The 12,524-nt window shown below is 37.2% G+C and overlaps 1 protein-coding gene across 5 annotated transcripts in view; it reads left to right on the top strand.

The window, feature by feature from the left end:
- The window catches only part of FAR1 (fatty acyl-CoA reductase 1), a 96,356-nt gene that overhangs the window by 46,080 nt on the left and 37,752 nt on the right, over positions 1 to 12,524 (top strand). For all 5 annotated transcript variants that reach the window (XM_069091270.1, XM_069091271.1, XM_069091268.1 and 2 more), the window contains exons 2-3: positions 1,619 to 1,814; positions 9,166 to 9,341. In XM_069091270.1, coding sequence (XP_068947371.1) covers positions 1,626 to 1,814; positions 9,166 to 9,341 — 365 coding nt within the window. In that variant the 5' untranslated portion in view covers positions 1,619 to 1,625. The remainder of the gene's footprint in view (positions 1 to 1,618; positions 1,815 to 9,165; positions 9,342 to 12,524) is intronic.

The raw sequence follows: 12,524 nt of genomic DNA on the forward strand, positions 1-12,524 counted from the left end.
GGGGATATCCTGTGGGACTGCTATTTTGGGGGGGGTGGGTAGGGGAAAAACGGGGAGAAAATTTGAAACTCAAAATCTGGTGGCAATGAATGAAATCAGAAGTTAAAGCATTTGAAAAAAAAAAACAAAAAAGGTTTTCTTTTTTTTTAAGCAGTTGGGGTTAAGTAACTTGCTCAAGGTTACACGGCCAGTTATTTCTGGGTGTGATGCTAAGTATCAGAGCCCAGATTCGATCCCAGGTCATCCTGACTCTGGGGCCGGTGCTCTTACTGAGCCACCTGGCCACCCCTAAAAAAAGGTTTTCTTTTTGAGCCGTGTTCAAAATAAGGATCATACTGTTCAAACTAGAAAGGGAACAACAAGAAGCATTCTAAAAAGGGAATATGATAAAACTGAAGATAAATGAGGAGAGAAGAAGAGCACCTGGATTTGGATGGATTGTCATCTTTTTGTCTGCTTTGTTGAAGGGAACTCCCAAATTGATAAAATTTCTGATCCATCTGAGCTTTATAGACTTGAAAATATTTTGATGCATTTGATTTCATTTGTTCCTCATGACAGCTTTGTGAATTAGGCAGAACAGATAACTTTATTTTCCAAATGATAGAATCACAAATCTCAAAATTCATTTTGTTCTCTTCCTACCTCTCCCCTTCCTATTTTAGAGTTGAGAAAATTGGGGTTCAGTTAAAGGAATTTGACTCAAGATTACAGGGCTAGAGAGAATGGAAGCTGGAATTAGTACCTGTTTCTTGAGAACTCTTAGTATGATGCTTATCTGCATTCTGTTTTCTGTTTCTAACTCAAAGCCAAAAATAGGCTAAGCAAGAAAGAGCAAATCATTATTTCCTTTTTGTGCATGGTGCAAACCTACTAGTTGTTAGAGTAGAAGAATTCTGTATTGTGTAGAAGTTACAGATGACACAGAACTAGGATAGATTATTTCTCTGGAATTAATCGGGCTAAAATTAAGATGATGAAATGGATACTGCAATTCTTCAGCAGGTTTAAAAAAAATCTCTTTTGCATTGTTATTCCTTTTACTATCTCACACTGCAACCCATTCATGCCTTCTAATCTTGTGCAGTTCTTTTCCAAGTGTTAGCATAATTCCTATATAGATGATTTGCCTAACAGACTAGAAGTCTTGGTTTAGCTCTAAAATTTTAGAGATAACAGAAGATAGAGAAGCCATGATAGTTCTTAGTAAACACTTATTTAGCACCTATGTGTCTTCAAGTTTTTGAAGTGTTATTGTGAGGAAGAGAAATTAGAATTTTTCCTCAGAAAGTAGGTGGAAATTGTCTTGAGAGCTTTCAACATTATAGAAAGAAAAAAAAATTCAAATAATTAAAATTGTCCAAAAGTGGAATAAACTGCCCTAGGAAGTAAAAGGTTTTCTTCACTAGAAGTCTTAGAGCAGAGGTTTGGTGACTCCTTATTGGTGGGGTATGTAGGGAAAGTTCCTTCCATCTCTTAATTCTTTGAATCCAGTATTTGGTCCACATTTCCACCTCGTGGTTCTTTCGTTTTGTTTGAACATATGGATTTTGTTATTTGGACAAATTCTGAGCAATAAGATCATTTTACTGATGAGTGCTTACTTTATTTTCCCTAGGGACAGAATGGTTTCAATTCCAGAATACTATGAAGGAAAGAATGTCCTACTCACAGGTGCCACTGGCTTCCTGGGGAAGGTGCTTCTCGAAAAGTTACTTCGGTCTTGTCCTAAGGTGAATTCAGTATACGTGTTAGTGAGGCAGAAAGCTGGCCAGACCCCACAGGAGCGAGTGGAGGAGGTGATTAGTGGCAAGGTAAGTCCACAAAATGATCAGTAGAAAATACATATGGCCTATAAAATGTTTCTTTGTATATTGGAGAAAAAGCTTGAGGCAACTTGCCAGAACCCTTTCAGTATGCTTTAACTGTATCATCACTAAAATATTGAAAATATGCTGAGAAGTAGAAAAATTAATAATCACTCTTGTGAATACTTTCTGTAAAGTTAGAGAATAAATTTTGTTTGGGAAAGAGGTCAACTTCTAAGCACTGATGATAATTTGAAAAAAAAAAGTGTTAAGCACTTTTTAAAACATATGGAATATAAGTATTTTGAAGAATAGTAAAACATTATAATGTCTTTGGAGCCACTACTATATACATAGTCATATACATACTATATATATTGTCAGTTACTGTGTATTTCCTTTGTTTGGAAGTATGTTCCACTTTTTTTGTGTGCCTTTTGGAGGGCAATTGGGGTTAAGTAACTTGCCCAAGGTTACATGGCTAGTTTTTGTGTGTGTGTGTGGGTGTTAAGTTTCTGAGGCTGGAACCGAACTCAGGTCCTCCTGACTCTGGGGCTGGCGCTTTACTCACTGTGACACCTAGCTGCCCCTCCACTTTTTTTTTTATAATGGTCATTGATGCCAATCCCATGTGTTGTCAGTTACTCTTCAAAAGTGCAAGTAATACCCTAATTTTCAAGAATCAGGTGTCTGTCATCTCAACCCTGGGGAACATTGAAGAACTAGGAAGCAAAAAAAAAAAATTAAGCTACTATGAGCAGTATTGAAAATACTCACGAAATCCATCCCCCAAGGAATACAGAAGACATGGAGTGATGGGTCAGAAGACAAATATGAAGAAAAGATGTTAATCATTGGTGAGAGATAGTAAACAAAGTGCTCTAGTTCCTAACCTGAGAAGAAGTCTCAGAAAGAAAAGAGATAGGAGACAAGAAAGAACACCAAAGAAATAAAAAGACAGAGGGCGGGGAATGGAAAACAATCAAATTGGCAAAATTTAATTCAGTGGAGGGTAAGTGGTTGTGGATATGGGATGGACAAACAAAACCACTGACCAGTGGTAAGGAGAGGCAACAGAAAATAGTCGCATCAGAGGGGATAAACATTGATAGAACATAAATAGTCTGAAGTGGTTTATTTATTTTGTAATGATGATGCTTTTAGAAAAAAAAGGTTTTATTATGGTTCCTGTACTCTAATTTGGTAAGGTATCTTTGAAGAATTTTAATCATGTAATTTTTTTTTTCTTTTTGGAGGGGGGAAGGGAGGGCAATTGGGGTTAAGTGACTTAGTGACTTGCCCAAGGTCACACAGCTAGTAAGTGATAAATGTCTGTGGCTAGATTTGAACTCCTGACTTCAGGGCTGGTGCTCTATTCACTGTGCCACCTAGCCACCCCCCTATCATGTAATTTCCTAAGATTCTTTTTAACCTCAGTTCCCAGATTTAAAAATCAACATTTTAAATTTAAAAATCAGTAATACATTTTCAAAGTTTTGATGTTGATTAATATTTTAGTCAGTCCTATAATTTGTAAAACTTAGTGCCTTTGAGCTTTTATATTACCTTTCCTCCTTTAAATGCGTTCTTTAAAAATTTCATAGGGTTGCTGGAAAGGCTGCTTTAAGGAAAATATTTTGTAAACTAATATGCTATGTAAATGTGAACTTTTATTATTATTTTTTTAATCTTAAAGTCTCCAGAGTACTTCCTGTATCAGTTTCTTTAGATGCCTTTCTCTTTTCTTCCTTGTTGGTTTTTTCTATGTAATATGGTCTGTTAAACTTTTAGAGATTCACAAATATTTTGAGTTAGCTCCAAGTCACTAGTTTTATAGAATATATTTTCATATTATACTCTAACATACTTATGCCTAGTGTTTCTTTTCTGGCTTTTATGAACTCTAGGATGACATGGTCATTTTTTTCTAATGTTCCCATTGCTTCCATGTCCTCAGCTGCTTCTTTCTTGGTCAGAATTAAATTCAGAATAGAGCTTCTCTGTTCTTGCTGAGAGAGAGAATAAATTCTTCACTTGCTAACAATTGTATTAGGTGCTCTCCTTTTAGCAGATTGAGTCTTCATGCAGATGTCCAAGTACCTTGAAGTCATTTTTCACTACCAAAGACTAACCTCTTGGCTAGTTAATACAAAGAAAGATTTGCCTAGGTCTTTCATTTGAATTTGTTACATAGTAATATTATAATATAACTTCCTTTATTTCCTTTTATTATGCTTCCCAGATTATCCATATCATACAAAGAATCCTGGATTAGTTCTCTACCTAATAGCATAGGAGCTCCTTAAAAACAGACTATTGGTTTTTTTTTTAATCATGAATACCTTGCACATTGTAGGTGCTTAAGAAATAGTTATCATATGAATTATAAGGTGTCAAAATACCTGGGTCTAGCTCTTTCATTTATTGTAATTTACACATTTGCATTATTTCTCTGGACCTTAGTTTTCTTGTCTGCAAAATAAGAGAGTTTCAGTAGATCCTTTTCCCCCTCAAACTCTGTAATTTTATTTCTCTTAAGATTTGAGTGCCTCAGATGTAGGAACTAGGCAGTCTTGTACTAACCATGGCTCTACTGTTAGTTATGTGATCTTGGGCATGTTAACTAATGCCTCTATATATCAGGTTTCCCCATCAGTAGGATGGGGGTGGTGGTGGAGTTAGACTAGAAGATTTCTAAGGTCCCCTCCAGATCTTCTAGTTTGGGTTTGGAAGGAAGAAAATATGATCTAGTTGGAACATTGGTCCCCAAAGGCATCACAGAAGAGGTAGGAGTTGATTAGATATGGAAGAGTATTTTAGTTAGGAAAGAACTATTGTTAGAAACTAGTGATAAGCTTGTTATGTTTAAGAAAAAATATAGGAACAGGTCACTGTGAAACAGTGGTAGGTGTATGATGGGGAGGAGTAGGAAGTAATGTTGATGAAGGGAGTAGAATGTAAAGGGCCTTGAATGTTAGGAAGCAGATTTGGGACTTTAGCTTATGAACTATATGGAGGCATTAGAATCACTTGAGCAAATGAGCAGACAGTATAAAAGCAGTGTTTTAAGATTAGTTTGGAGGCAGGGTACAGAACGAATTGTTGGACTGTTGGCAAAGAGACTAGGAGAGGCAGATTAGGTGACCTAGTGGTATTAGATAATTGAGGCTTGAATTAATAGCTTTAAGAGATGAGAAAGAGGAATGATGATCTCTTTGAATGTGTGATATCAGTAGGAAGAATGATGGCTGAAATAGGTAAGGTTTAATTTTAAAGCTAAAGTGTCAGTAAGCATTTTATTAAGTGCTTACTCTATGCCAGGCTCTATAGAGTATTGGAGATAAAAAAAAGAGGCACAAAAGCAGTTCACAGTCTACAGCGGGAAACAAAAAGCAAACCAATAACCAGGTTAATAGAACATAATTAAAAGAGAGAAGGCACTAGAATTAGGTTTGCGAAAGCTTCCTGTAGAGGATGGGATTTTAGTTGGTACTTAAAGGAAGCCAGGAGGCAGTGATGAGGAGGAGAGCATTACAGAATAGGGCATGTGTCACCAGAGAAAATGCCCAGACCCAAGAGAGTGATTTGTGGAAGATCCAGGAGGGATCTTCTTATCACTGGGTTGAAGAGTATGTGTTGGGGAGTAAGATGAAAGAAGGCTAGAAAGGTATGTGTTTGTTGGGGCTAGGTTAGGATTTTGTATTTGATCATGGAAGTAATGGGAAGCCATGGGAATCTGGGGGGGGGGGGGTTTGGCGGGGAGGAGAATGACATGATCAGACTTGAGCTTTAGAAAAATTATGTTGTCAACCAAATGGAGGATGGATTGGAATGGAGAGAGACTTAGGGCAAACCGACCTTAGCAGCAGTCTATTGCAGTAGTCTGGACATGAGGTAATGAGGACAGAGCAGTGTCAATGGGAAGAAGTTGCTTATTCAAGAGATGTTACAAAGGTGAAATTGACAAGCATTGGCAGCAGATTGGCCGTGAGAGATGAGAGATAGGGAAGCGTCAAGGGTGACCCTGAGTTTGGGAGACTGGGAGAACTGTGGTGCCTTTAATGGAGGGAAATATGGTGGATTTAGGGAGAAAGAAAATGAGTTCCATTTTGGACATGTTTAGTTTTAATATTTCTCCTGGATATCCAGTTTGAGATGCCTGAAAGGTAGTTGGAAATGTGAGACAGAAGGTCAGCAGAGAGGTCAGGGTAGGATTGGTAAAATGGCCTTGAGGTAATTCTAGTTCAGTCTTTTCATTTTACAGATGAAGAAACCAAGGCACAGGGAGAAGTGATTTTCCCAGGGATAGGATAATCATTACTCATCACTGCCACTTTGATTTAGAAAGTATGAATTTTGCTTTCATTGACAGGAATTAGGATACTGGGGGTTTGCGCCTTATAATCATTTAGCCCCTCATTTTAACAGAAGTAGAACTCTGTCCAGAGCTGGGAGAAAAGGAGGACAGCAGAGTAGTTATGAAAAAGTCCTTTAATATACAGGTGTTCCAAAAGTGTGCCGTTTTAAACTTTTAATAGAGTGATTAGCACACTACAGTTCCAAACCTGCAGTTTGGAGCTAAGAATGGTTTTTACATTTTAAAATAAAGTTTTAGTGTATTGAAAAATGTTAAAATCATTCTTCATTCTCAGGCTGCATAAAAGCAGCTAGCTGACCAGATTTAGTCCTTGGGCAGTAATTTGGTAACCCTTTCTAATAGTTTAAAACTACACCTTGTATTTTGTCAGATTATTTTAGGATAGTTTGGCTTTGCTGAAAGGAGGTAGGATCATTTTAGTCCACAAACGAATAACACACAACGTGCTGAGATGTTTTCCTTCCTCTACTGTTAACTACCAGATATGCCTCATCTTAATATTTATAACATGTTAAAACAAAGATACAGCTTTGTTCTTCAAGTGAAAGGTTGACCTCTAGGTTTGGGATTTAGACTTTAGATTTCCCGTTTAAAATGTTACCTTCCCAGCTGCTTGTACTCTAGGCTTTCTTATTTTTGTTGAGGAACCTGTGCTAGAACCTTATGATAATTTTTGGTTTTAAGGGAGCAAGAGGAGAAGTAGGCATTAACCAGTATGAACTGTTTTACTTTTGAATCAAATTTTAACTGTGCTAATTATTTTGTATCTGTTACATTAAGTAGGAATACCTGTAATCTAAATGTTTTTGTTCAATTGGATTGAGTACTGACTGAATGGAAATAAATTAATGGAAAGAAAAAATGTCTGCTGAATTCAGTAGTTTGTGCAAACTCGTGTGAAAAACATTGGGGGGGGGGGGGGGGTGCAGGATAATTCCACAGTCATGCCTCCTACTTTCCTACCTGCCCACTTTCTTTTTTTTTTTAAGCAATTGGGGTTAAGTAACTTGCTCAAAGTGACATGGCCAGGTGTCTCTGGGTGGGTGCTAAGTGTCTGAGCCCGGGATTCGATCTCCAGGTCATCCCGACACTGGAGTCGGTGTTCTTACTCACTGAGCCACCTGGCCACCCCTAAGCAATTGGGGTTAAGTAACTTGCTCAAGGTTACACAGCCAGGTGTTTCTGGGTGGGTGCTAAGTGTCTGAGCCCGGGATTCGATCTCCAGGTCATCCATTCCGACACTGGGGCCGGTGCTCTTACTCGCTGTGCTACCTGGCTGCCCCTGCCCACTTTCTTTATGCTGTTTCTTTCACCTGAAATGCTCATCCCCAGCACCTCTGTTGATATTCTACCTTTCCTTCAAGGCCCAGTTCAAATGCTGTTTCTTCCTTGAAGGGTGTTTGGGGACATGCATTTGAAGTAATGGTACAGTATTCATTTGAGAATATTTGACAAGCATTTGGAACTTGAAAGCCCAGAGCCAATGAGAAAGTGGAGCTGGAGGTATTTTTGTCTCATATGAAATGAGGAGATTGGATAGGGATAATCTCTAAGTCCTCTCACAGTTTCAAATTCTCCCTAGATATTCACGTCCTTTGCATGGAAGTGATCATTGAATCAATGGGAATTCATTGGATATTTGAGTTTAAAGTAGATACTTTCTTGCCCATAGTAGGTGCTTAGGAGTATTGTGAAAAGAGATTAGAGATCTTGACTGAGCCTTGAGGAGAGTGAGGGAGATAGATGGAGGGGAGCCAGTCGATGTGGCAGGGATGAGGCAGTCAGGTAGCAGAAAACTCAGAATTGCTGCCTATCCCTAGGAAGTGAGGTAATGGGATGAATGAGGTGTGGGAGGAGTGATTTCAAATCCTGAGGTTAGGAAACATGTATTTAGTGCCTGCTCTGTGTTGGGCACAGTGCTAAGCTCCTGGGTTACAAAGAAAGGGCAAATATCATCCCTGCTTTTAACCAGCCCACAACCTGATGGGAGCTGGGGGAGACAACATGCAAATAACTGTGCACAAACAAACCTAATATAGGACAAATGGGTAATATTTGACAGAAGAAAATCATTAGGATTAAGAAGGGATTGGGAAAGGCTTTATGTAAAAGGCAGAGTATTTGCTGGGACTTGAAGGAAACCAAAAGGTAGAGATGAGTAAGGAGAGCGTGTGTGTGTGTGTTTGTGTGTGTGTGTGTGTGTGTGTGTGTACATTCCTAGAGTCTATAGATGGAGTCTTGTTTGAAGAACAACAGAAAAAGCCAATATTATTTGATTAAAATGTATATAGTGGGGTATAAGGTGTAAGAGGACTGGAAATGTGTATGTGATGGTGGTGGTGGTGGCAGAGGATTGAAAGCATGTTTTGAAGGACTTTGAATTCCAGAGGATTTTATATTTGATTCTGGAGGTCATAGGAAACCACTGGATATTGAGTATGGAGTTGACATGGTGAGACCAGTGTTTTAGGAAGATAACTGACAGTGAGTGGTAAGGAGGAAGAATTTGTGAAACAGGTCCCAGGGTCACATTAGCTAGGAATATGAAAGTGTTTTCCTTAGAGGTTATAGCTCTTGGTAGTGATAAGCTGTCAAATCTAGTGTAAATGGAAGACAAAGAGGAGAAAGAGGTGATGAATGAGTTGTTGAAAAATGGCGGGCATAATATAGAAACAAAGAAAGAGTTCATTCAAGTTTATTTCCTTTTATACTGATTTAAAATGTGTATGTGTGCGCACATACACACACACACTACATCAGGTAGTCTCAGTGATTTTCTGTGATGGTGACATTTTTCCCTCTTTTGATATATTTATTAACCTTTGGCGCTTTGAAGTTCATTTCTTGTAAGTCAGTACTACTCAAGTTTGCCTAATTATGTCACTAAATCTTTGGAGGCTCTTTCTTGGATCTTTTCTTTGCAAAAAATTCTTAAAATATGCCATTTTTAGCCCTATCTTCCTTTTTGTTCTTTTATAGCTTTTTGACAGATTGAGAGATGAAAATCCACAATTTAGGCAAAAAATCATAGCAATCAGCAGTGAACTCACGCAACCGAAACTGGCCCTTAGTGAAGAAGACAAAGAGATCATCTTAGATTCTACTAATATCATATTCCACTGTGCAGCCACTGTCAGATTTAATGAAAATCTAAGGTAAGTCTAGGTATTTATATGAATTCTTAATTTTAGCAGTTTCTTTTAAAGCCGTCTCCTAGAGGCTAAAAGATAAATTTTGTTGAACATAGCCTTTTTTTAGTTAAAGTATGTTGAAATTATGTGCAGTGTTTGGCCGGATGCTGTGTGTGGTTTTTAATGTTCTGATGTTTTCAAAATAATTTCCTTCTTTCTTTCTTCCTTTTCTTCAGCTTAAAGATGCTGAAAAATTATATTTTACCAAAAAACAGTTTTTGCTAAGATTAAAGCTTCATCTTCTATTTCAGAGAAATAAAGTGAGGGAGAAGGAAGGGAAACTATGGGAAAGTTGGAGGAAAAACTTATGATTTATTTTCTGTTCTGTTGACACTGTTTTCATTTTCTCTCTTGAGTAGTTAGTTCCTTATTCTTTCTGATAATCCACTTTGTCCTCAAACTGTCAAATTTTCACTGTGTTCTTCTCCCTTTGCAGATTATTGTTGGGGCATTTTATCTTTCGACTCAGTTGCATTTCTGTGAAGATCATGATCAATATTCTAGGCCACACATTTCTTACAATGAACTGTTAAAGCAGCGCCTTCTTGATTTTAATCACAAGGTTTCTTCAGGAAAAGTAGCACTTGCTTTTTGGCAGGGGGTTGAGGGACAGGGATTGAGTTCTAAAAACACTCAATATTTTTAGAAATCTAATTAGTGCAGATTTAAAAAAAAAAATGACTTGTAATGATGCCTCTTCCTAAAGTAGCAGGGGGAAAAACCCACCTTGTTAAAATGTTACTTCAATAATTTGACAATAAGTTTTCAGAATGACAAACTCCCAATCTCTGTGACGACCCAAATTCAATACCCATCCTACAACACCACGATGCATCTAAACAAAACGGACATTTCTGCACCAAGAATTTGTAGAAGATGACAAACTAGTTTGTCATATATGATACTCTTTATTTCTAAGGCTTGCTTGGGTTTTTTTTTGTTTGTTTTTATAAAGTCTTGTTATATTGTATATTGTCAGCACAAAGCTTCCACACAAACAGAAGCAAGCCCTGGCCAGTGGCCAGTCAGAGTAGTGCCTTGATCTCTGGTCAGATTTTCTATTGTGAATTCAGTACAAAACATTTATTTGGCATACCACTATTGCAAGAAGAAATTGAAGGACACTGGTCCTTGTGATGAAAATCTATTAGCTGGGCTGATCAGGTAATAAACAAGTTCACTTCACCCTTGATTTTTCACATACTTCTTACACTGGACATACCTTTGCTACCAGAAGGCCCCTTGCTCTGACTGGCTGATTCCTCCCACAACAATTTTCATTTTAAGGAAAATGTCCAGGCCAGTCATTATTCCTTTCTAAGATCCACTCCTAACTTTCTGGACTGTCTGATAATGTCCTTGCCTCAGTATTCTGTCCTCCCTTTTTTCGGCTTCCTTGTATGTGTTTTCTTCCCCTATTAGAATGGAAGCTTCTTGAGGGCTGAGACTTTTTTTCTGTTTGTATTTCTGTTTATGTCATTTAGCACAGTACTTGGCACATAGTAAACATTTAAGAAATGCTTGTTGACTTGTTTTCCAGTAGGTGAACTAACTTTTTCAAAGTAATCTCTCCTGGGAAGATAAAAATAAAAGTAGGAAAAGTTCAAGGGAAAGTGAGACATACACTTCTAAGGAAGAAATCTTTTTTCCTTTCCTGTTTTCTTTGATAGGACCATGTGTTTACAAGTCAATTAGAATTCATTTGATCCCCATAGTTCCTATAAGGTAAATTTTAAAATTCAAATGTTACCCCCATTTTATGGATGAAGACATTGAGGTTTACAAAGAAGTAAAGTGAATTGCCTAAGGTCACACATCTAATCCGTGGCAGAACAAGGACTCAAACCCATGTGTTCTACTCCGAATCCATTATTCATTTGCACTAAGGAGGGGGAAAGGACACTGTTTTCCTCTCCTTGTTGTGGAGAATGAGGGGTAATTTAGTCATTTCAATGAAACTCTTACTTTCTGTGTGATGTTCATCATGTGGGTGTCTGACTTTACCTCAAGGGGCCTTGGTTGCCATTGTGCTCAGCCTGAGAGCTGGGCACTGGCACACTGTCCTGAATTATTAAACATGAAGAAATCTAGTAAAGTTATTGAGCAATAACCAGAATTTAATACAATCAGTAAATTCATCAGCCGTAATTTATTAAGAGCCTTCTCTGTGCCAAACTTTGGGGCTACAAATACAAAGGATGAAATATTTCTACTCCCAGGGAGTTTACATTCTAATAGAGGAGATAGCAAATACCTGTATAAGTATACATAGAATAAATATAAAGGAAAAAAGCACAAATGAATAAATACGAAATAGTTAACTCTAAGGTGGTTTAGGAAAAATACTACATAGATTATAACTATAACATGATAGGATTTTGTAGAGTTAGGAAAATAGACATGTCAGTAGTAGACAAATCAGTGGTGAATCTTGCCTCATTTCCCCCTTTTTAGTGATACGTTTTTGGCATCCTCCCTTCTTTTTAGATACTTCACGTGTACCCTTATGTTGTGTGGACCTCCATGTAAACTTTTTCTAGCTCATTTGTTCCTTTTATGATTATTTGCTATGAGGTCATTTCTACCTCCTCTTGTATCACATTGGGAAATAAGATGTTAGTATCTAAATCTGATGACTCCACTCTCACTGGAGAGAGACTTTTCCAGAAAGTTTTTATAGAATGTTTTCCACTTTCCATCTGTTGTTTTCCTTGCAGTTTATTCCTTAAACAACCATTTTGTTACAAATACAAAGTGATATGGCTTTTATAACACCAGAATTAAAGAGACTTACTTTTGTTAAACATTCCCTATCCCAGTCTTATAGATACCATTTTAAATCAAACTTAGTTTATTGAAGCTGTTTCTTTCCATGTCCTAGCCAGTGATGATGCTTATATATTATTTTACATGTTCTATTTTTACATTTACATTTTACATATTACAGTTTCACATATTACATTACATCCACATTATTCTCAAATCTTTGCTATATGAATTAATCTTTGAACAGAATCTTATTTAATACAAGTCTAGTTTTATTTCAAAATGTTTGCTTTTTGACCTAACAGCTCATTAAAAAATTTTTATTATAATAGTATCTGTTAACAATTCTGTTAACATTCATATAAGGTATAAATGATTTAC

Source organism: Petaurus breviceps, unplaced genomic scaffold, assembly GCF_028583685.1.
Source record: "Petaurus breviceps papuanus isolate PSGF00001 unplaced genomic scaffold, PetGlider_PUasm1.0 188, whole genome shotgun sequence".
Classification (NCBI taxonomy): Eukaryota; Metazoa; Chordata; class Mammalia; order Diprotodontia; family Petauridae; genus Petaurus; species Petaurus breviceps.